The sequence below is a fragment of the Heterodontus francisci genome, chromosome 25, assembly GCF_036365525.1.
Source record: "Heterodontus francisci isolate sHetFra1 chromosome 25, sHetFra1.hap1, whole genome shotgun sequence".
Classification (NCBI taxonomy): Eukaryota; Metazoa; Chordata; class Chondrichthyes; order Heterodontiformes; family Heterodontidae; genus Heterodontus; species Heterodontus francisci.
Window position 1 is genome coordinate 68,671,194 of NC_090395.1, and position 22,801 is coordinate 68,693,994.

Sequence of the window (22,801 nt, forward strand, 5' to 3'; positions counted from 1 at the left end):
TTGATTGTGCCGAGTGATCTCTTGTCTGTTCCTAGTGATGGAGTCGATCCCGCAGGATAAACGCGTGTCTCAGGGCCTGAATGGGGACCTGTACTTCTCCAATGTGGTGCGTGGTGACGCTCGCTTTGATTACATCTGTAATGCCCGGTTCCTCTTCACCCACACCATCCAGCAGAAAAACCCCATCACCATCAAAGTGATGACCAGTAAGTATCAACCTCGACCCTCTAACTTCTCCACTAACAGCTTTCACTCCCAGTGTGTGCTCACTGTGCACCAAGAGGCAGAGGGTCTTTGATTAACGTTTTATGATGGATTTGACACACCTTCAGGAGATCAGTCGGACCTGGAGAATATGATGCCAAGGAACCTGAGCCCATCAGTTCATGTGTGGTACAGCGTCTGCACACCCAGGAGTTCCCAGAAGAGATGGTTTCCTTTCATTCATTCACAGGATGTCAGTGTTGCTGGCAAGTCCAGCATTTATTGCCCATCCCTAATTGCTCTTGAGAAGGTGGTGGTGAGCTGCCTTTTTGAACCGTTGTAGTCCATGTGGTGTAGTACCCCCACAGTGCTGTTAGGGAGGGAGCTCCAGGATTTTGACCCAGCGACAGTGAAGGAACGGCGATATAGAATGGTGTGTGACTTGGAGAGGAACTTGCAGGTGGTGATGTCCCATATGCCTGCTGCCCTTGCTCTTCTGGCTGGTAGAGGTCACAGATTTGGAAGCTGCTGTCAAAGGAATAGCACCACTAGACAAAGATCCTGACACATTAGGTTTTCCATTATTCCTACAATTGCAGGTGTGTCTCCCAGCCAACAGGCGAATTGCTCCCACCAGAGAATTCCCCACAGGAGAGTACAATAATCCCATAGAGATTATTCTGTCATGTGGAGGCACGGATGGGGGAATTCAGAACCTTAAACTGCTGTCACGTTTTAACCAGTTAATCCCACCCATGCAGGTAGTATCTACAGCCTAGAAATTCGATGGGACTGTGCCCATTTTACAAAGGCACAAAATTGCCCAATATGGCGGGCAGGAAGTACACCATGTGCCATATTGGTATTGGAATCTAAGGAGGCATCCAGGGCCTATGCCTGAATCTGGGATCAAGCCATTTACATGTACAAATAAAGGGGCCTAACGCTTATTTGATGCCCCCTTTACCAAACTGGTTTGCCCTGAATGCAACCTGCGCGTGGGCAACGTGTTTAGGAAAATGTGGTCTTTGTGCGACCTAATGGGTGATCCTCAGAGGGACTGCTATCTGCCGGCACCAACAAGGTAAACTTCTGTAAAATATACTTACCCAAATGTGAACTCGAGAGAAATAGGAGTGCTCCTTCCCACTTCCACTTGGCCCTTCCTGATTGTCCCCACTCCTTGTCCAGGTCATTGCCCCCTCCCTCTCCCAGTCATTTTGGCCCCCACTATCACCCCACCCCCTTCCCACCTTCCAATTGCTTTCCCTCCCCACCCCTTCCAGTCTCACTGGAGGGCTGCTGCAGGTGACACAGCAATCCTCTTCAGCAGTAAGCATGTCAGCATGCTGCCCTGTAGCTCACTGGCCACATGTAAATGAGACCTGAGGCCCAATATCATGGGGACATCACGTTTACTGGTTCAGCAGAGCGATCGTTCCCAGCAGAGCGATCATTCCCAGCAGAGCGATCATTCCCAGCAGAGCGATCGTTCCCAGCAGAGTGATCGTTCCCATCAGGCCAGTGTAAATCATTGTTTAGGCCTTCAGCCTTAGAACATGCTGCAAAGAGTTACACCCTAAAAACTGCTGATGGAGATAATGACAGATGAATACTTAATGTGTTAATATTAAACTCCTTTCTATGCTATGTTAATGCTCAATTTAAAGGGGTTAATGTCTTTCCTAAAATTAGCAGGCAAAGGATTGGCTTAGAGAAGATGCAGAGGAGATACCAGGGATGTGGGACTTTAGTTACGTGGAGAAGCTTGGATTGTTCTTAGAGCAGAGAAAGTTAAGGAGAGATTTGATAGGGGTGCCTAAAATCATGGAGGGTTTTGATAGACCAAAGAATGAGAAACTCTGTCCAATGGCAGAAGGTTTGGTAACCAGAGAACCCAGATTTAAGGTAATTGGCACAAAAACCAGAGTGGGAGATGAGGAGAAATGTGTTTTATGCAGCGAGGTATCATCACTGGCTGAAAGGCTGGAGGAAGCAGGTCCAATATATCATTCAAAAGAGAATTGGATAAATATTTGAAGGGGGAAAATTTGCAGGGCTATTGGGAAATGTCAGGGAGTGGGACTAAAAGACAGCACGGCACGATGGGCAGAATGGCCTCCATCTGTGCTGTGTCAATCTATGATCATATGAATCCTCCTCAACAATAATGTTCAGGCTTAAAAGCTGGGAATCCAGCAAGCTGCCCTGAGCAGTACTGGTTGGTAAATGCATTGCCCAGTGCAAAACAGACCCTTGTACACCAACAAGGTTCCAACTTTGATCATTGGTCTGTCCTGATCTCAGTTGAGGTGGTAGTTTGGGGTTTTGACAGTAGATCTCATGCTAGAGAAACGGGGAAATACAAATCAACCAGGGTTCCTGCTCCGGATTACTATCCAGTGACCTCCTTCTGGAAGATTAGGTGAGGACGAGATCAGCTTTGGTTAGGTTCCCACCATTATCGACTAGTAGGCTTATACTAACCATCTAGTCTGACACTCAGAGAATTGGCTATTCGGCAGGAGGTGCTGGAGAACTGATTAAACGCATGGAACCATACCCCGAGTGTACGGCAGATGTTTCAGGAACAGGAAGAAAGTGGCAGAAATACTTCAAATTTTTAAAAAAACACACTCCCATTTCCTTCTTGGCTGACTCCAACAGCAAAGAGTTCACTTGTTAAGAGCACAAAAGTCTTCCTGCTTCTGACAGATTCTCCAGTGAGTCCATTCACAGCTGCTCAATCCCTTGTAGGAGACAACTTCTCTGAGCTGCTTTTCCAACTGTGGGAACCTGTTTACAATCTTCCCCCCCCCCACCCCCCCGCCCCCCCCCCCCCGATCCCTGGCCACCATGTCTGATCAGTCAACCATTGATTGCTAAACTTTAAGAAAACACCAGCTCTTTATCCACACATTATTGGTTAGATGGCACTGATCTATGGCACTAGATAGGTATAGGATAAAATGAGGCTTTCTCACTTGAGATTCGGGGCAACATTACTCCTCTTCATAGTCAACAGGAGGCAATGTAGACCTCAGCCCTCATTGGTAGTGAATGCAGCAACCCAGTGATCAACACTGAATGTTTATTTTGAGGGGACGTAGGTTAGAGCTTTACCGTGAACTCGCTCGAAATGCATTTTATAGGAGATGCACAAACTGTACAAAAGAGTTTAAACCTCTCAATCACAGTAAGTACTTTCGAAGACAACTATCAGTAGTCGTCTGATGGATGGACTTGTGTGACACAGTATCCCTTTCTGTCAGCCTACATTTCACAACGAGTAACAAATATCACTTCTGAAAATGCTGTGCAGAATGCTTTAAAGATTTCTCTAAAGAATAGAAGCCTGAACTTGTGTTATTGGTGTGACACATTAGCAACCAATGCACATTATCAACCTAGGCTGCTACACTCTTCCAGTCAGGCTTCGCAACTTTGGTGTTACATTTGATCCCTAGGTGAGCTTCTGACCTCATATTTGTGCCATCCCTTCCACCTTCGTAACATCGCCCAACTTCATCCCTGCCTCATCTCATCTGATGCTGAAACTATCATTCACGTCTTTGTTACCTCTAGACTTGACTATTCCCACATTCTACCCTCTGTAATCTTGAGGTCATCCAAAACCCTGCTGCCTATATTTTAACTCCCGCCAAGATCCATTCACCTATCACCCCTCTGCTTGCTGACCTACACTGGCTTAGAGTCATAGAGAGATACAGCACTGAAACAGGCCCTTCGGCCCACTGAATCTGTGCCAACCATCAACCACCCATTTATACTAATCCTACATTAATCCCATATTTCCTACCACATCCCCACAATTCTCCGACCACCTACCTACACTAGGGGCAATTTACAATGGCCAATTTACCTATCAACCTGCAAGTCTTTGGCTGTGGGAGGAAACCGGAGCACCCGGCGGAAACCCAAGCGGTCACAGGGAGAACTTGCAAACTCCGCACAGGCAGTACCCACAACTGAACTTGGGTCACTGGAGCTGTGAGGCTGCGGTGCTAACCACTGCGCCACTGTGCCGTCCAAATTCCGGTCTTCCGGTCAAGCATTGTCTTGATGTTAAAATTCTCATCCTTGTTTTCAAATCCCTCCATGGCCTTGCCCCTCTCTATTTCTGTAATCTCTTCCAGCCCCACAAACCTCTGAGATGTCCACACTTCTCTAATTCCAGACTCTTATGCATCCCTGATTTTAATCACTCCACCATTGATGGCTGTGCCTTCAGTCGCCTAGGCCCTAAGCTCTGAAAAACCCTTCATACACCTCTCCACCTCTTTACCTCACTTTCCTCCTTTAAGACACTCCATAACACCTACCTACTGACCAAGCTTTTGGTCATCTAACCTAATATCTCCTTATGTAGCTTGGTGTTATATTTTGTTTCATAATGCTCCTGTGAAGTGCCTTGGGACATTTTATTACATTAAAAGCTCTGTATAAATATAACGCATTGTAAAAGTAACATCATTAGTTATCTGAACTATATTTCTCAACACTTACAGATGTAGCTCAGAGCCGTGTGCACATATTGCATTAATTTTCATTTATAAAATTCTAACAACTAAGCCTCTTTTCAGTCATTCCTGTTGCATAAAATTCCAATGGACAAAATCCTTTTCCATTCACTTCCATTATGTGAAATTCAAAGGATCAAACCTATTTGCCCTCAGTCTCAATTGGTTGACTTTCAGTAGATTAAACTCCTTCCTGTTCACCTCAGTTCTTTTGAGTTTTTGAGCCTCTTCCCATGCACTTATATTTTATCGAATTCCAACAGATACAATCCCATCCATTCACTTCAATTGGTAGAGTTTCAGAGGCCCAACAATTCCCAGTTCCTTCTCATTGTATGGAATTTGTGATCAAAATACAGTTGCCAGGAATTTTCTTGAGGTTTCTCCTGATCGAAAGCCGTAACTTTGGCATGAAATCGGTGAGAGCTCCAGACAAATGTGTAAAGATGCTTTCTGCCAACTGGAAGAGTAATCAGGAAACTCCTGTTGATATTTGAATATTAAGATCCAGAACCAGGCATCCTGTTATCCTGTTTCCAATTAGCCCATTGTTGATGCTCAAGATACTGAATATTGTCCACTACCCAACTTCACTCAGAGGCAATGATGCAACTTGAAGGTCCAAGTTCTATTATGTACCTTTAGAATAATTTCTCGGGGCATTTTGGTGAGATTGAAACTGAAGTTTATCTGGAATGAGTACTGGAATGCTTCTTGTTGCATTAGTGAAGGGTTCACCTTGGCAGGTGGGGGGGGGGGGGGGTGCCATTTCCTTCACATTTCCTCCCATGATTCTCCAGTTTATTTTCCTTTCAACCATTTTGAAGACAAAGGACTCTCTCCACAATCTTCTCCCACTACACCGCCCCCCGCCCCCCCACTGAAAGACTTGGGCCCGAATTTTATGGCCCCCCAACAAGCGGGCAGAAAATTGTTCAGCAAGTGGGGGGGCCATTCCCAATGCCTTCCCACCCTGCTGCAATTTCACATGGGCGGCAGTGGTGAGAAATGACCCGCCCGCCCCAGGCCAATCAAAGCCCTTAAGTGATCAATTAACAGCCACTTAAGGGCCTCCTCCTGCCGCCGCCGCTGGTTTTTTACCCGCAGTGGGCAGACGGCAAAGGCCCCAAAAACACCACCAGTTGCCAGCTTGGGCTGGCCCTGCTGATCGAAAACCCTGTGCTCCACAGTGGGCCGCCCCCCAAGACCCAACTGACCCCACCACACAGCACTCCTCCTCCCACCACCCCCCCGCCCCCTTGCTTCACCAGGACCCAGCCGATTGTCCCTGGCGAGGCCTCAAAAACCTACTTTTGCTTCAGTTGGCTGGGTGTAGTCCCAGCAGTGGCCACTGCTCCCAGTGGCGCCACTGCAACTAAGAGCTACTGGCCCGCTGATTGGCTGGCAGCTCCATTAGGTGGGACTTCCTGCCTCAAGGAGGTGGAAGTCCCGCCCAAGGCCAGTTAAGGGCCTGGGGAGTGAAAAATCCTGGCATGGCTCCCCTGGTCCGGCAGAGGTGGGCTCACCCCTGAGTTTTCAGCTGGTGGGCGGGGCCTCCCACCCAACTTAAAATTCCAGCCTTGGGATATGTTACTTATCAGTGTCGGATCTATTTCTGTCTGAGTTCTTTCTCATAAAGTTGCCTTGCTCGGTCACACTGCTGTTTTGAGATTTTAATTCAGTTTTAATCACACTGAAATATTGCTGCTCACCAGTTTTGTTTTAATATGAAATGTCTTTCGATAGTTGATATTCAGCTCACTGATCAGTAATGTATCACTGGACAGATGCTTTTCCCAATGCGTGTTTAATTGTTTTGATAACTTCCCCATCCTTTACCTTCCTTCTCTCCTTGCCTACTTTTCTGTGACTAAAATGCTTTCATGCTCTGTGTGCCTCTGCCTGCATGATCCTCCCCAATTCCTTCCACTCCTTGGATTTTCAGTCCCCTACTTCCTGCTGCTCTTCTGTGTCCCCTTCCATGTCCTCTTCTGAACCCTCTTTTCCCCCTGCAAAGCCTCCATGTCTATAACTCCCTTACACACACTTGTCTATGTCCTCTCTCTTCCATATTGTCTCCCCTCTCCGTTCCCCATTCCTACAGTTCTCCTGCCTAGTTTCGCACGCTCATGTTGTTTTATTTGTTACAGTGGATATCAGTTATGAATCTGTGCCAACTATTCTGAATGAAACTGAATTGTCTGGTGGTGAGTTATGGCACCTTCTAGAGAATTTTGTGTTTTAACCCTCTAATCCCTTACTCAACCTACTTGTATCTTAACCTAATGTACCAGACTGCAGTGAATCCTGAGAGTTGTATTTGCTGGAAAATATGTGGCACTGGAGAATAAGGTGCATTTTTGTAACCTCTTCCAATCCATAAATGGAAAAGAAGCATAAATGCCTATAACCTCATGGAACAGCCCTGAACAAGTCTGATTGGAATGATTCCTCCTTTCAGCCAACTACAACTGGTATTTATACAACAGGGTTACGTAGTCAGATGTCCCAGAGAGAAAAACCAACAGCGAGCAGTGACAAGAGTAGAGTTACGGAAAGGGACCAAAGGAATGGCCAAAGAAATAGATTGTGTGTGTCTTTTGAATGAGGGAAGAAGGGTAGTGAGGTTTAAGGAGAGCGTGAGGCAGGCCGTGCTGCTGAGGGATAAGTGCTTGAAAGGAAAGACGAGTTGGAAATGCAGAGGATGCATGTGAGAGGTCAATGGAGGTTGAGAGGTGCAAGACTATGAAGAGAGCGGTGGACGAGGACATGGTTTTTGCTTTCAAAACTTTAAGGGAATGTGGGTATATTTACCCACATTCTAAGAATGGAATAATGCAGCATATACTACCCATCAGCAGCACTGTGGGTGTAACTACACCGCATGGATTGCAGCAGTTCAAGGAAACAACTCCACCACCTTCTTGAGGGCAATTAGGGATGGGCAATAAATGTTGGCTTTGTCAGCAATGTCCACATCCCCTGAACGAATGAAAAAAAAAACCATGTCGGACTGGAGTTGCATATAGGCCTCACCGGGTCGAGGGTAGCAGGCCCCTTCTCCAAAGTGCATTCACAAACCAATCAGTTTATTATTAGCAATCCAGCAACTTTCCTGTCATTTTTATTTTTCTGGTGCTAGCCCATAAATTACTATAATTCCTTTTCACGATTTGCTATGGTGGGATTTGAACTCGGGTAAAGAGAGGACATTGCAGGGGATGTAAGAGTACAGGAGCAGGAGTAGGACCAGTCTCAAATTTGGGCTTTATTGATCTTTCCGACTCCCAAAATGAGTTGGTTAAGAATGCAAGCTATTGTTCCCTGGATGGCAAAGTTGATTCAGGTAGTGAATAGCTCAGCCAAGCAGTGTATACTGAGTCAGCTGATTTCGTCTGAGACAGAATTTAAGAAAGGACAACTGAGCACTGATCCTCAGGATTTGTTGGTGAGAGGGGGGGGGGGGAACAATCAGCCAGGGGCCCTGCTTCTGCTTGCAATTCAGTTTTGACAGCTACTGAAAAATGCACATGTGTATTTATTGAGAGCAGACTCCGCTGTGATGCCCCCACAGTTAAATAGCCTTCCAGCATTCACTGTCCGGGTTTCGCAGTGGTTTCTTGGGCAGGGTACCAGAGGGCAGCCAGCACCTGTGGAGCTGCACATCAGCAAGCAGCCCACTTCCCGAGAGGAAGGAAATTAGCAAAATGACGAGAGAATTCTCTCCCGCCAAACAGTCTACAAACCATGGCAGTCCTGTGATGCAGCACTGCTCATTGTACCAACACCCTGCATTGTGGAGCCATTAGATGGGGTTGAACATCGAAAGAGGAGGAGTCCAGTTAGCCTGCAGAGACTGTTCTGCCATTCAGTTAGATCATGGCTGATCTGTATCTTAACTCCATCTACTCACCTTGGTTCCATAACCTTTAATATGCTTGCCTAACAAATATCTATCAATCTCAGCTTTGAAGTTTGCAATTGACCCTGAGCCTCTAAAGCTTTTTGAGGAAGAGAGTTCCAGATTTCCACTACCCTTTGTGTGACAAAGTGCTTCCTGACATAACTCCTGAAGGATCAGGTCTAATTTTAAGGCTATGCCCCCTTGTTCTGGACTCCTCCCACCAGAGGAAATAGTGAGGCTGGAGGAAACCCTAACAACTGCTTTGACCATAGGAAACACCTCAATCAGATCACCCCTCTGGCTTTCCCACCTGTCTTGCACATTTCATTATGGTGGTCTCCAAGAGGAGGGATTCAAATTCAAGGCAACTAATAATGTCCACTTGGACCCAGTAGCGAGCAGAAAATTACATAATTACAGGCAGAGACGAGACAGCAGCTGTTCACCTATGGGTCTAGGGTTGCCAACTCTAGTCGGATGTACTCCTGGAGTTTTTGTCACATGAATTTCCTGCCAACAATCTCGATTTCCGCACAATATTTTTCCCATTAATAAACAAAAATGTTCAAAGAAAATGAAAATAAAGCACACCCACTATTCCCCAATGATTTCATTGATAGCAGTGCCCAAGAGATTAATCTTTAATTCCTAGAGACCCCAATGCTGCCAATTCTACAAGAGGATGCAACATGGGGAAAGGGGTCTAAAGCCAATAGACAATTAAAATTGAGTGAGGGGAATAATTCTTCATGATCTCGCCCAGCCAGATAGTTTTAGATCGAACATCAGTGCTCAACTAAAATAGCTCTGTGAATCGCTAATGGGATATGACATCAAAGCTGCATGGAATTCTGGGACTCTGAGCCAGTCCGATTTAGACTAAAATGGCTGTTCGTTTGAGAATCTTTGGAATTCAATATTTATCCCTCAATCAACATCGCAAAAACAGATTATCTGGTCATTATCACATTGCTGTTTGTGGGAGCTTGCTGTGCACAAATTGACTGCTGTATGTCCTACATTACAACAATGACAACACTTCAAAAGTACTTCATTTGTTGTAAAGTAGTTTGAGATTTCCAGTGATCGTGAAAGGTGCTATATAAATGCAAGTCTTTCTTTCCTCTACCCCAGAGAACTGCAGATACTCAGTCATTGAGTATATTCAAGACAGAGGTCGATAGATTTTTGGCATAAGGGAATTAAGGGATATGGAGATATTGCGGGAAGGTGGAGTTGAGGTAGAAGATCAGCCATGATCTTATTGATTGGCAGAGCAGTCTCGAAGGGGTAAATATCCTACTCCTGGTCCTATTTCTTATGTTCTTATGCTGTTATTAACAATCTGGAACTGAAGAGAAATATAGGCACTGTCTAAAATTCTACAGCAACTTGCGTTTATATACCTCCTTTAACAGAGTAAAATGTCTCAAGACACTTTGCATGAGCATTATCAGACAAAATAAGTGTGCCTCCTCCTGTTCCTAATGCTCCTATGCTGTGGACTTTTCATAATGTCATTTAAACTGAGATGGTACAGATTCCATTTTAATATATGCTTGGAACAGACTGACTGTCTGTCTGCACCAGCTGTGTTTCATTGGGTAGCATTGTCACCTCTAAGTCAGTATGTTTTGGGTTCAAGTCCCACTCCAGAGACTTGAGCACAAAATTCTCGGCTGACACTCCAGTGCTATCTTTCAGATGAGATGTTAAACTAAGGCCCCGTCTGCTGTTTCAGGTGGATATAAAAGATCTTATGATGCTATTTCAAAGAAGAGCGGGGCTGTTATTGGCCTTGGCCAATGTTTATCCGTTAGTTAACATCACTGTAAATGCCTGGTCATTCTCAGATTGCTGTTTGTGGGAGCTTGCTGTGTGCAAATTGGCTGCTGCACTTCCTACGTTACAACAGTGACTACACTTCAAAAAGTACTTTATTGGCTGTAAAGTGCTTTGGGACATCCTGAGGGTGTGAAAAACATTATATAAGAGTAATTTTTTGACCTACATCTATACAGTAGATCCTGAAGTTAGAGACAGTAAGTAGTTATGGAATTGTAGCTTACACACAAAGGCAAGCACTGTGGGAGGAGCTGAAATCTAGTTATAGGTATAATTAAATTGCTTAAAGGAGAAGAGTGTTGTGTTGCAATTATTTCCAATACATTGTCTCCCACATATATTTGAAGGAAAAGAGCTCCCCTGACCTTTAGAAGAAGTCATATCACCATGGAAGTCTATTGAGGCCCACTGTTGGTTAAAGGATCCCAGTGGGTGTCATTCATAGACTTGGTATGTGGAAACCTACGCTCAATGAATGGGAATCAGATTCTGTTTCACTCTTGGATTCAAATCCTTAACTTTTGTTCATGTTTTAACCATGTAATTGTTGAGCAAGAATTCTGCACCTAGAGGAGTGGATGCTACAGTCCAGTTGGACATTGTCCTTTTACTTCTGAAGCTTGGGTCTAAATCTGATCCCATCGGATGGGATGAGGTTTCCCCTCTCTCTAGTGATTCTAGCTGGAGTGTGTTTGTGTCAGCTTGACCTTAGTGTGTGCAAATCCACAACATTGATTATCAATCGCACTCGCTCTCACTGGCTCTTCAGCTGGTGGCCTACATAAAATCCCACCCCATTGTGTGTGCTCGACCAAATCTTCCATACAGTCTGGGTTGGAGGGTCAATCTCTTTGTTTGTGTTTCTTTAGTAAATGTTTACGACAAGATATCAGCAAATCAGATAGTCCCACTCTGACCCTTACCCCGTAGCCCTGTAATTTTTTTTCCCTTTTGGATACTTACCCAATTTCAATTAGGAAGCCACAATTGAATGTACCTCCACCACACTCTCTGGTAGTGCAGTTCAGATTGTAACCATTCGCTGTGTAAATAAGTTTTTCCTCATGTCACCTTTGGTTCTTTTGCCATTCACCTTTAAATTGGTGTCCTTTGGTTCTTGACCATTCCACCAATGGGAACGATTTCTCCCTATCTACTCCGGCTAGTGATTTTGAACCCCTCTATCAAATCTCCTCTCAACCTTCTCTAAGGATAACAGCACCAGCTTCCCCAATATATCCCTGTAACTGAAGTTCCTCATCCCTGGAATCATTCTTATAAATCTTTTCTTCACCCTATCTAAAGCCTTCACAAATTTCCGAAAGTGCGGGTGCCCAGAATTGGACATAGTACTCCAGTTGAGGCCAAACCAGAGTTTTATAAAGGTTCATCATAACTTCCTTCCTTTTGTACCTCGATTTGTAAAGCCCAGTATCCCAAATGCCTTTTTAACCACTTTCTCAACCTGCCCTGCCACCTTCAATAATTTGTGCACATAAACCCCCAGGTCTATCTGCTCCTGCACTACTTTTAGAGTTGTATCCTTTATTTTATATTGCGTCTCCTCATTCCTCCTACCAAAATGTATCACTTCACACTTCTCTGCATTAAATTTCATCTGCCACGTGTCCGCCCATTCCACTAGCCTGTCTATGTCCTCTTGAAGTCTATCACTATCCTCTTCGCAGTTGACGATACTTCCATGTTTTGTGTCATCTGCCAGTTTTGAAATTGTGCCCTTTAGTCTAGGTCATTAATATATATCAAGAAAAGCAGTGGTCCTAGTACAAACCCCTGGGGAACGCCACTATATACCTTCCTCCAGTCTGAAAAATAACTCTTCCCCACTACAAAGTAGTATTGACAAAGTAGACATAGAGAGGATGTTTCCTCTGGTGGGGCAATCTAGAACAAGAGGTCATAGTTTTAGGATAAGGGGTAGCAGATTTAAAACAGAGATGAGGAGAAATTACTTCTCTCAAAGGGTGGTGAGTCTGTGGAATTCACTACCCCAGAGTGCGGTGGATGCTGGGACATTGGGTAAATTTAAGGAGGAGATAGACAGATTTTTAATTAGTAATGGGTTGAAGGGTTATGGAGAATGGGCAGGAAAGTGGAGTTGAGACCGCGATGAGATCAGCCATGATCGTACTGAATGGCAGAGCAGTTTCGAGGGGCTGAATTGCCTACTCCTGCTCCTAGTTCTTATGTACTCGTGTACTCTATTTCCTGCCACTCAGCCAACTTCATATCAATGCTGCCACTGTCCTTTTTATTCCATGGGCTTCAACTTTGCTGACAAGCCTGTTATGTGCTACTGTATCAAATGCCTTTTGGAAATCCATTAGAGGTTTAAATATTTTAATTAATTACATAATTTGTGTGGATCAGCTCAATGGGATGCCGTCACTGTTAACCCAATAACTTACTAATACTGTAATTGCGATATAAGTCGTTATTGATTGCTGTCTTCCTTTTGTCATTGTATCTTGGTAATGCTTCAGGAGGATTGTGACACAGAATGGCAGGGAATGTACTTACTTACAGTTTTCCTGTGCATTGCACGTGCTGATCTTGTGTTCTCTGTCAGGCAGAGGCCAGGGACATACAGGGTAGGGAGGGGGAAAAAGCAATGCCATTCTTTCCTCCCTCGCAGCCTCTCCGATACGGCTGCTCTTAAAAGAAAGTATTTGCTTGTATTATAACAGCAACGGCACTTCAAAAACAATTCATTGGCTGTGAAGTGCCTTGGGATGTCTTGAGGATGTGAAAGGCACTATAAAAATGCGAGTTCTTTCTCTTAAGGATAGAATCATGCCCCGTGACCACCTTATATTTACCAACCTTCACCTTTTCAGTTCCCTTCACTAAAGACTTGGATCCTGTCCAATCTCTTAATCTCTTTTCCACTAAGAGCCTATCGTCTTCTCTCAGTCTGTCTTGATATCTAATGTTTGTAAACATTATAATCATTGCTGCCTGTCTGCGAATTCCTTATGGGTTTAACTAAGAGGAATTACCTGTATATTTAGGTTTAACCCTGAATCTAACCGCCCAGGATTTCCTGCGGTCTTGCACCATTCTTACTGATGTCATAGGGGACCTTAAACGTTGTAAAAGAAAGAGGAAATTATGGAGTAAGTGACATTCCATGCGCTGTGTCAGGGTTTACATTTCTGGGACTTTTGCACTGCTCTGACATTACTGTCGCCTAAAATAATTAGAAATTAATTATTACTCCGCTCCCATTAATTCAGCGGTGATCGGAGTTTTCCTGGATTTAAGCCAATTTTACACAGCACTGCCTCTTAGACGGCAAAATAATGGCAAAGTTGGCTTGAGTTATTGCTCCACGATCAGGATTAAATTTCCAGTTGATAAAAATGTATTACCGTTGCGAAGGTGAAACAGTGAGGATCTTTGAGTATCCACTTCCTTGGATTTTCAGTTTTAATACTGTCACACCCAGTACCCATTCATATATGATTGTTTTTCAGAACTCAAATGACCCTTTCTCTGTTGTCCCAGTGTTCAACCTGTCCAATGCCACTCACATAACAACTATTTCATAGAATGATACAGCACAGAAGGAGGCCATTCAGCCCATCGTGCTCTTTGAAAGAGCTATCCAATTATCCAAGCAACTTGTCTAAATAACTCTGATGTGCTTATTAATCACTTATTGTTTCAATCAGTTCTGAGTAAGTTAATGCACATACATCTCAAAAACTTCTCAAGCCCATCTGCTCAGAGGAAAGTCAAGATGTCACGATGTCACCGAGATTTGCGATCGTCCGTCTCCTTCAAAAAGCCCCAGCTGGAAGATGGCTGGTCAACCAAAACAGGGCAGAATCCAAGTGGATACGAGCTCCATCACAAATTCTGGTCATCTGTCAGCTCTCTGGCCTTCATGGGGCCAGAATTTAGGACTCCAACAAATTGCCAACAACTGATGTGAGACTAAGAAACCACTTGACACTCCCTCAGTCCTTTGGCACTATTTTCCTTTTCCACATAATTTTCAAAATTTATGATAAAAATCTCAATTGTCTCTTCCCTCGGAATCATGGCATGTGAATTATCAGGTCCTGGTGATCTGCCTACCTCACATTGGAGCAGGTTAACCCCTCTAATTAATAATCTCCACACTCATCTCTGGTCGATCTACAATCCCAATCCCCATCTCCCTTGTGAAAACTAAGGCAAGGTATTTAAAGGCTCTCTCATTTCTTCACTCTCTGTTTCATGGCCCTGCTCTTACCCAGTCTTTTAAGAACATAAAGAAATCTGCGTATGCAATTCAGCCCTTTGAGCTTGTTCCGTTATTCAATAATCATTTACATAAATGATTTGGAGGAAAGTATAGGTGGTCTGATTAGCAAGTTTGCAGACAACACTAAGATAGGTGGAGTAGCAGATAGTGAAGGGGACTGTCAGAGAATACAGCAGAATATAGATAGACTGGAGAGTTGGGCAGAGAAATGGCAGATGGAGTTCAATCAGGGCAAATGCGAGGTGATGCATTTTGGAAGATCCAATTCAAGAGTGAACAATACAATAAATGGAAAAGTCCTGGGGAAAATTGATGTACAGAGAGATTTGGGTGTTCAGGTCTGTTGTTCCCTGAAGGTGGCAACGCAGGTCAATAGAGTGGTCAAGAAGGCATACGGCATGCTTTCCTTCATCGGACGGGGTATTGAGTACAAGAGTTGGCAGGTCATGTTACAGTTGTATAAGACTTTGGTTCGGCCACATTTGGAATACTGCGTGCAGTTCTGGTCGCCACATTACCAAAAGGATGTGGATGCTTTGGAGAGGGTGCAGAGGAGGTTCACCAGGATGTTGCCTGGTATGGAGGGCACTAGCTATGAAGAGAGGTTGAGTAGATTAGGATTATTTTCATTAGAAAGGCGGAGGTTGAGGGGGGACCTGATTGAGGTGTACAAAATCATGAGAGGTATAGACAGGGTGGATAGCAAGAAGCTTTTTCCCAGAGTGGGGGTTTCAAATACTAGGGGTCACGAGTTCAAAGTGAGAGGGGAACAGTTTAGGGGGGATATGCGTGGAAATTTCTTTACGCAGAGGGTGGTGGGTGCATGGAACGCATTGCCAGCGGAGGTGGTAGATGCGAACACGATAGTGTCTTTTAAGATGTATCTAGACAGATACATGAATGGGCAGGAAGCAAAGAGATACAGACCCTTAGAAAATAGGCGACATGTTTAGATAGAGGATCTGGATCGGCGCAGGCTTGGAGGGCCGAAGGGCCTGTTCCTGTGCTGTAATTTTCTTTGTTCGTTCTTTGTTCAAAAAGATCATGGCTGATATTTTACCTCAACTCCATTTCCCCATATCCCTTAACTCCCTTTGTATCCGAATGATTTTTTAAAAATTACTTTTAATTTTTTAATGCGTATTTTCTCTCACGCTCGCTCCTAGTCTTTCTGGTCTTTTTTGTAATTTACCTAGATTATTTATATTTGTCCTGGCTTTCATCTTTATATTATCTGTCTGTGAGAATTAAAAATAATTTTTAATTTCAAATTTGATCCACTCATATTGAAACTCAAACTTTCAAAATCACCCCCTTTTGCTGTACTTGATTTGTCCCTTTTCCATCTACCATTTAGATATTTCCCATTGCCAATCAACTGTTCTATTTACCAATTCTTCCTTCCTTTAATCCAGGCAAGGTTACTTTTCATCTTTTGCTTTTCCCTCGCCCATTCCCCATGTTCTCTGCTTTTTTTTCCCCCTTTTCTATTGTTGCACAAAGCTTGTGCTGCCTGAAGTATTCCACATTTTAAATGAAGATGTGAACCTTTTAACATTCCCATTGAAGTAGCAGAGGGATGTTCAGTGTTTCTCCACAAATAGCAATTTTTTTAATTCATTGGAAATGGGTGTTGTTGACAAGGCCAGCTTTATTGCCTTCCCTAATTGCCCCTGGGCAAGTGGTGGGGAGCTGCCTTGACAACTGAGCGGCTTGTTAAGAGTGAACACATTGCTGAGAGTCTGGAGTCACATGTCAACCAGACTTCCTTCCCAAAATGGCATTAGTGAACCAGATGGATTTTATAACAATCCAGTAATTTCATTGCCATGGTTACTAATGCCATCTTTTTTAATTCCAGATTTTATTTTTAATTAATTGAATTTAAATTCCCCAGCTGCCATGGTGGGATTTGAACTCATATCTCCAGGACATTAGTCCAGGCCTCTGGATTACTAATCCAGTAACATAACCATTATGCTATTATACCCCCTGAATCTTCCTGGAACTTGTGGAACTTGCTCACAACAAATCAGGTGCTAAAGTATGATGGCTAAAATGTGACCGGAAGTAAATGTGTCTCTTACAGGAAGTGTGTGCTGCATGTAAGACTTCTGATATATAGCTATAAAAGTAGTGTCTGCATCATGAAATAAATGAAAACTCTTCTGTGTACAACCCGGATAAGCCGCTGCCTTTAAACATCTGACCTGTGTTTTTCAACATTTGAATCAATGCAGTTCCTTGCCTTCTTTACAGTTAACCAGGTAATTTAACAGCAGCTTCACTAGTAATATCTAAAGCCATTCACTGGGTATTTGTTTTCTGCTGTTGCTTTCCTCTGATTTTGGCATTTTAACTCATTGATTTACGTGTTTGTTTGCAGCTCGACCAGTCACAGAGCAGATCCCAAGATTCATGTCACCAACAGGGACATCCAGCAGTAGGATTATTCTACGAGGAGAAGACCTTTTACTGGAATGCATCGCATCAGGAGTGTATGTAAAACCAGGGCTCTAACTACATTTTTATTCATTCTTGGGCTATAGGCATCATTGGCAAGGGAGAGTATGGAGTTAGTGCTGGTTCCTATTGACGTTAGAAGGTGGTGGTGATGGTGGGCCTTCTTGTGGTGGGTAGACAGCTGTAGACAGTGGTTTGATGCAACAAAATATTACTTCAGAAGCCAGTTAAGAGTTGACCGCATTGGTGTGGGACTGGAGTCACATATAGCCCATACTGAGTCAGGGAAGTTGGTCAAGGATATTAGTGAACCTTTTTTTTTGCAACAGTCCGTCAGCTTCATAGCTACTTTTGCTGATGCTAGCTAAATTGTCTGTGTGTGTGTGTGTGTGTGTGTGTGTGTGTGTGTGTGTGTGTGTGTGTGTGTGTGTGTAAATGTGTGTATGTGTGTCTACCTGCATGTGCGTGCAGGTATGCACACCCATCCATGGGCGGATGCGTATTATGGTGAAGAGGAGACCTCAGTGAGATAAGCAGTAACTGTTTCAAGTACACTCCACCACCGCCTCCCCCACACCCTCCATGAATAAATGCAGTATGGATCTCCTCTACCAGTTAGAAAAGAGCCCGAGCACATGAAATTCCTGGATGGAGAGGAGGGTTCGTGGGATCACACTGTTTGTCGCAGGGAGCAGTGGGAGTGTTGCGATGATCTAGAATGTTGGACAAGTACTTCGCACTGTGGAAGAAGTCTAGTTGGGGGCAAAGGGTGTGTTGGAGCAATAGGTGAGTATTGCTGTCTATCAAGGGAGTGTGTTTAAGGAAGGCCATTGGACCCAGCAAAACTCTGCCCAGCTTTCAATGGATAAAGAATTCCATTCGCTACTGAATAAAGACCCAAAAATTGTGTGGACAAACGTCAGGGCCGTGGGAGGGTGTGAGGGACTCCATGGTCTCTCTCTCTTTATTTTTGAGTACATTTAAGATGTTGCCAAACATAGCAACCAAAGCAATCCTGTCCCTGCTTCTTGACAGTTGTGGCCTACACCTGTGGTATATTGACTGCATGAGGAATGCCAGATCACTCTGCAAAATGTAAGATTTAGACAACCTCGAGACGGACAGATACTAGCTGCAGACGTCAATCTGCAATGAGCATAAAATCTCTCTTGGGTCCCATTCACATTGCTGAACAGCCAAGGGATAGTCACAAAGTGGCAGTCATAACTCTGTGTCTTTGTTGTCTCCCTGAAATCCTAAGATACGGGACCTGTTTAAAGGGTGATAAAAGGCCCTTGTGAACTGTGCCGAGATTCAATCGCAAGTTTTCAAGCTGTGATTCCCAACTGATGGGGTTACCCAGCTTGTGATTACCTGGACCTACCTGTGGATTGTACCTTTTCAAGTGGACCCAGCGATGCCAACTCTGATGACCTTCCACCACCAACTGCCCCACCCCCACGCCCCATAGCCACGACTCCCCTCCCCAACCCACCCACCTTTACACATTAATTGGAAAGCGTGGACTCCTCATTACCCAAATGAATGATAATTCACCATCAGATAGCCTTTTTTCCAATATTTATAAAACAAATAAACAAAAATGGTCAAAGAATTTTTTAAAAAATTTATTGTCCCTGTGATTTTTCTCCTGGATGGTGTTCGCAGCATTGCCCTGGAGATTAACCTTTAATTCCTGGAGACTCCAGGCCAGTCCTGGAAGGTTGGCAACGCTGGTTCACCCTGAACAGACTGTGACTGAATCTTTTCTGTTTCAAAGTAAAGAATGAAAGTCTTGCATTTCTATAGCGCCTTTCACAACCTCAGGGTGTCCCAAAGCACTTTACAACCAATGAAGCACTTTTTGAAATATAGTCACTGTTGTAATGCAGGGAACATGGCAGCTAGTCTGTGCACAGCAAGATCCCACAACCAGCAATAATTATCAGATAATCTGTTTTAGTGATATTGGTTGTGGTCTAAACACTGGCCAGGTCCTCAGGGATATGTTCCCAGCTCTTCTTTGGAATAATACATTAGGATTTTTTACATAAACCTGAGAGAGCAGTCAAGGCCTTGGTTTAACATCTCATCAGAAAGGTATCACCGACAATGCAGCACTCCCTTTGCATTGGAGTCTCACTCTAGATTGTTGTGTTCAAAACTCTGTAGTTCAGTGGGACCTGAATGCACAACCTTCTGACTCGGGCAAAAATGCTGCCCACAGAGCCAATGCCAACCCATTATTAAGCTTTGAACGTCTTCAGGGTCAAATGAGGTCAACCCATTGTTCTGTGTCTCTGAATTAATTCCTCTCCTTTTCAGGCCCACACCAGATATTGTTTGGTACAAGAAAGGCGGTGAACTGCCCTGGCCAAAGGTGCAAATTGAAAACTTCGACAAGACACTGAGGATCACTGATGTTTCTGAGGAAAACTCGGGCGAGTATTTTTGCCTGGCATCCAATAAAATGGGAAGCATAAGACACACCATCACAGTGAGAGTGAAAGGTAATGACTCTGTTCAGAACCCTACAGTCACTGCCCCAGCTTCCATTCTACCCCCACCCCACCTTCTACGTGCTGTTGCATTTGATTTTACTTTCATCTCTTTTGTCTTTAGAACTTTAGAATTAGGAGGAAGAGCAGGGCATACAGCCCCTCAAGCCTGCTCTGCCATTTAATATCATGGCTTATCTACTCTCTCAACACCACTTTTCAGTCCTATACCCTTACCCCTTGATTCCCTTAATCTCAAATATCTAACACTTTCAGTCTTAAATATGCTCTATGATTGAACATCCACAGCCTTCTGGGGTGGAGAATTCTAAAGATTTATACCCTCTGAGTGAAGAACTAGTTCATCATTCAGTCCTAAATGCTGGCCCCTTATCCTGAGACTATGCCCCCTTGTTCTGGACTCTCCTGATAGGAGGAACAGCCTCTCAGCATCTACCCTGACAAGCCTTCTATGAGTTTTATACATTTCAATGAGAATTAATTTCAATTTAGATCTCAGTTGGTTGGGAAGAGCTTCCATTGCAGCTTAGCTCTGGTCAGCCAAGAAACTGCTCTCAATAGAATTATAGAATGAGACAGCACAGAATTAGGCCATTCAGCCCTCAATGTAGATTAACTGGTTGGACCTCCCAGACTATTGAAAGTAAGTTGGATTTACCAAGTGATAAAGGATTTAGAGGTGACACTACACAGAAGTTTGTTTTTTGTTTCTACGAATGAGATAATCTACTTCTCATTTATCATTGGAGAGTTTTCGGAGAGATGTCAGTGCTGAGCAATGGAATTTGCTTTCTGTTCTTTGTCCCATTTTCAGCATCAAATATTTGTGTATCAGATGCTGCACTGGTTAAATGCAAGGAAAAGCCTCCCCTGCTTTGCCCCAACAATGAGCAGCACCCTAATGAGTGTGTCACCTTCAGTGGCCTTAGAGGATTAAATTAGAAGAACAGGTTGTAAAAGCTTTGCAAGTATTCCTGTAAGTATAGAAGATTGAGGTTTTTTTTTTAAGTCATTTGTGGGATTTGAGTGTCACTGGCTCACCCCTAATTGCCTTCGAGAAGGTGGTGGTGAGCCACCTTTTTGAACCAATATAGTCCATGTGGTGTTGGTAGGGAGGGAGTTCCAGGATTTTGACCCAGCCACAGTGAAGGATTGGCAATATAATTCCATGACTTGGAGGGGAACTTGCAGGTGGTGGTGTTCTCATCCATCTACTGCACTTGTTCTTCTAGCTGGTCGAGGTTGCGGGTTTGGAAGGGGCTGTTCGAAGGAACCTTGCTGATGGAGGTGTTTAAAATGTTTAAAGAATTTGATGGATAGATATGGAACAATTATTTCCTCTGTTGGAGGAAATCAAGAACAAGGAGGAATAATCTTAAAATTAGAGCTGGGTCATTTGAGGAAGGAAATCAGGAAGGACTTTTTCACACAAATACGTGGGAATTCTGTTCCCCGAAAAGGTTTGGATACTGGGGGACATTTGACACTTTCAAGGCTGCGGTCAATAGATTTTTGCTGGATAAGGGTAAATGCACAGAGTGTGATGAATAAAGTTGAAGAGATACAAGCACAAATAGCCATGTTGGAATATGATGTAGTAGTAATAACAGAAATGTGGCTTAAAAATGGTGAGGACAGGGTGCTTAATTTTAAGCATATAAAGTGTGCAGGACAGATAGGGAAGGAAAAAAGGGAGGTGGGGTGGCAGTACTGATTAGGGAAGGCATTAGAGTCTTGGAAAGAGAGGAGTGTTATGGTCAGATCAATGATGGCATGGCTGGTTTTCATTTTTCACCTCCCAACTGACCACAACAAGTGTTTTTATCACTAGTGTTTTAACCCCTTGTGTTTTATTTGTCAAATAAACAGACAGTGACAGGTTTTCTTATAGGTTTAAAACAGAAAATTTACTATTTATTGAACAATAATCATTTCCAAAATGGTTACAAGTGCACCCATGCACGCATTCACTCACACAGACATGCACACACACATAAGGATAGATAGATAACTAGGAAAAGAGTAAGTGGTTTGAAGTGAGGTAGATATTCGGGGTTCATGGTAAACTTATTGAATATTCTCAGAGGACAGTTTCTTTTAAAGTTGCAGGCCTGGGTGTTTATAGCTTTCTGGTGGTTAAGACTTCAGACTGGAGGCGGTGATCACTTTCACTTCTCTGCTGCACCAGGTTGAAGTTTGGAATTCTCAGCAGGGCTCCTTCCTTGTTTTTGCTGAACTTTTTTTCACAGCGTTGGCTGGACTGCTTTTCTGTGATGTTCTCGTGATCTTTCCCCCTCTCCAGAGAGCTACCTTTTAAGGTAAAAATCTCTCACATTGGCCTCCATTAGGAGACACATGGACCTCCCCCTGTTCTAAGCACACAATGCATCTATGTTTGCTGATGATACAAAACTTGGTGGAAAGGTAAGCTATGGGGAGGATGTAGAGAGGCTGCAAAGAGATATAGACAGGTTAAGTGAGCGTGCAACAAGATGGCAAGTGGAGTATAATGTAGGGAAGTATGAAGTTGTTTACTTTGGTCATAAAAATTGAAAAGCAGAATATTTTTTAAAAGGTGTAAAACTTAGTGTTGATGTTCAGAGTGACTTGGGGGTACTCATTACAAGGAACGCATACAGTTAACATGCAGGTGCAGCAGGCTATTCGGAAGGCAAATGGCATGTTGGCCTTTATTACAAAGGGATTGAATGGCAGAGCAGATTCAAGGGGCTGAATGGCCTCCTCCTCTTCCTATGTTCCTTGAGGCATTTCTACTTCCCACATACCATTCATGCTCAATCCCTTTAAGCGAGACTGATAATTGGCGATTTTGAGCCCATTAGATTGGAGTAGACCCCCAAGTCTTCAGAAATGTCTTAGGAATTTCCAAAGAAGTGGTAAGTTTGCATAAATTCAGGGACCTGGGGGGAGGAAATTTGAAAGATTCATCTCCGATGCACCCCCCCCCCACCCCCCCCCCCACCAGCCCCACTACTTACGCGATCCAAGCTAGTCCAAGGGGCCATTCTGTCCTGATTGACGTTATCAGGTA

At 43.8% G+C, this 22,801-nt stretch overlaps 1 protein-coding gene across 1 annotated transcript in view; it reads left to right on the plus strand.

Annotated features, from left to right (window-relative positions):
- Positions 1–22,801, plus strand: part of nfasca (neurofascin homolog (chicken) a) — a 191,924-nt gene that overhangs the window by 72,660 nt on the left and 96,463 nt on the right. The window contains exons 9-11 of the mRNA XM_068057443.1: positions 36–206; positions 17,154–17,265; positions 19,556–19,740. Coding sequence (XP_067913544.1) covers positions 36–206; positions 17,154–17,265; positions 19,556–19,740 — 468 coding nt within the window. The remainder of the gene's footprint in view (positions 1–35; positions 207–17,153; positions 17,266–19,555; positions 19,741–22,801) is intronic.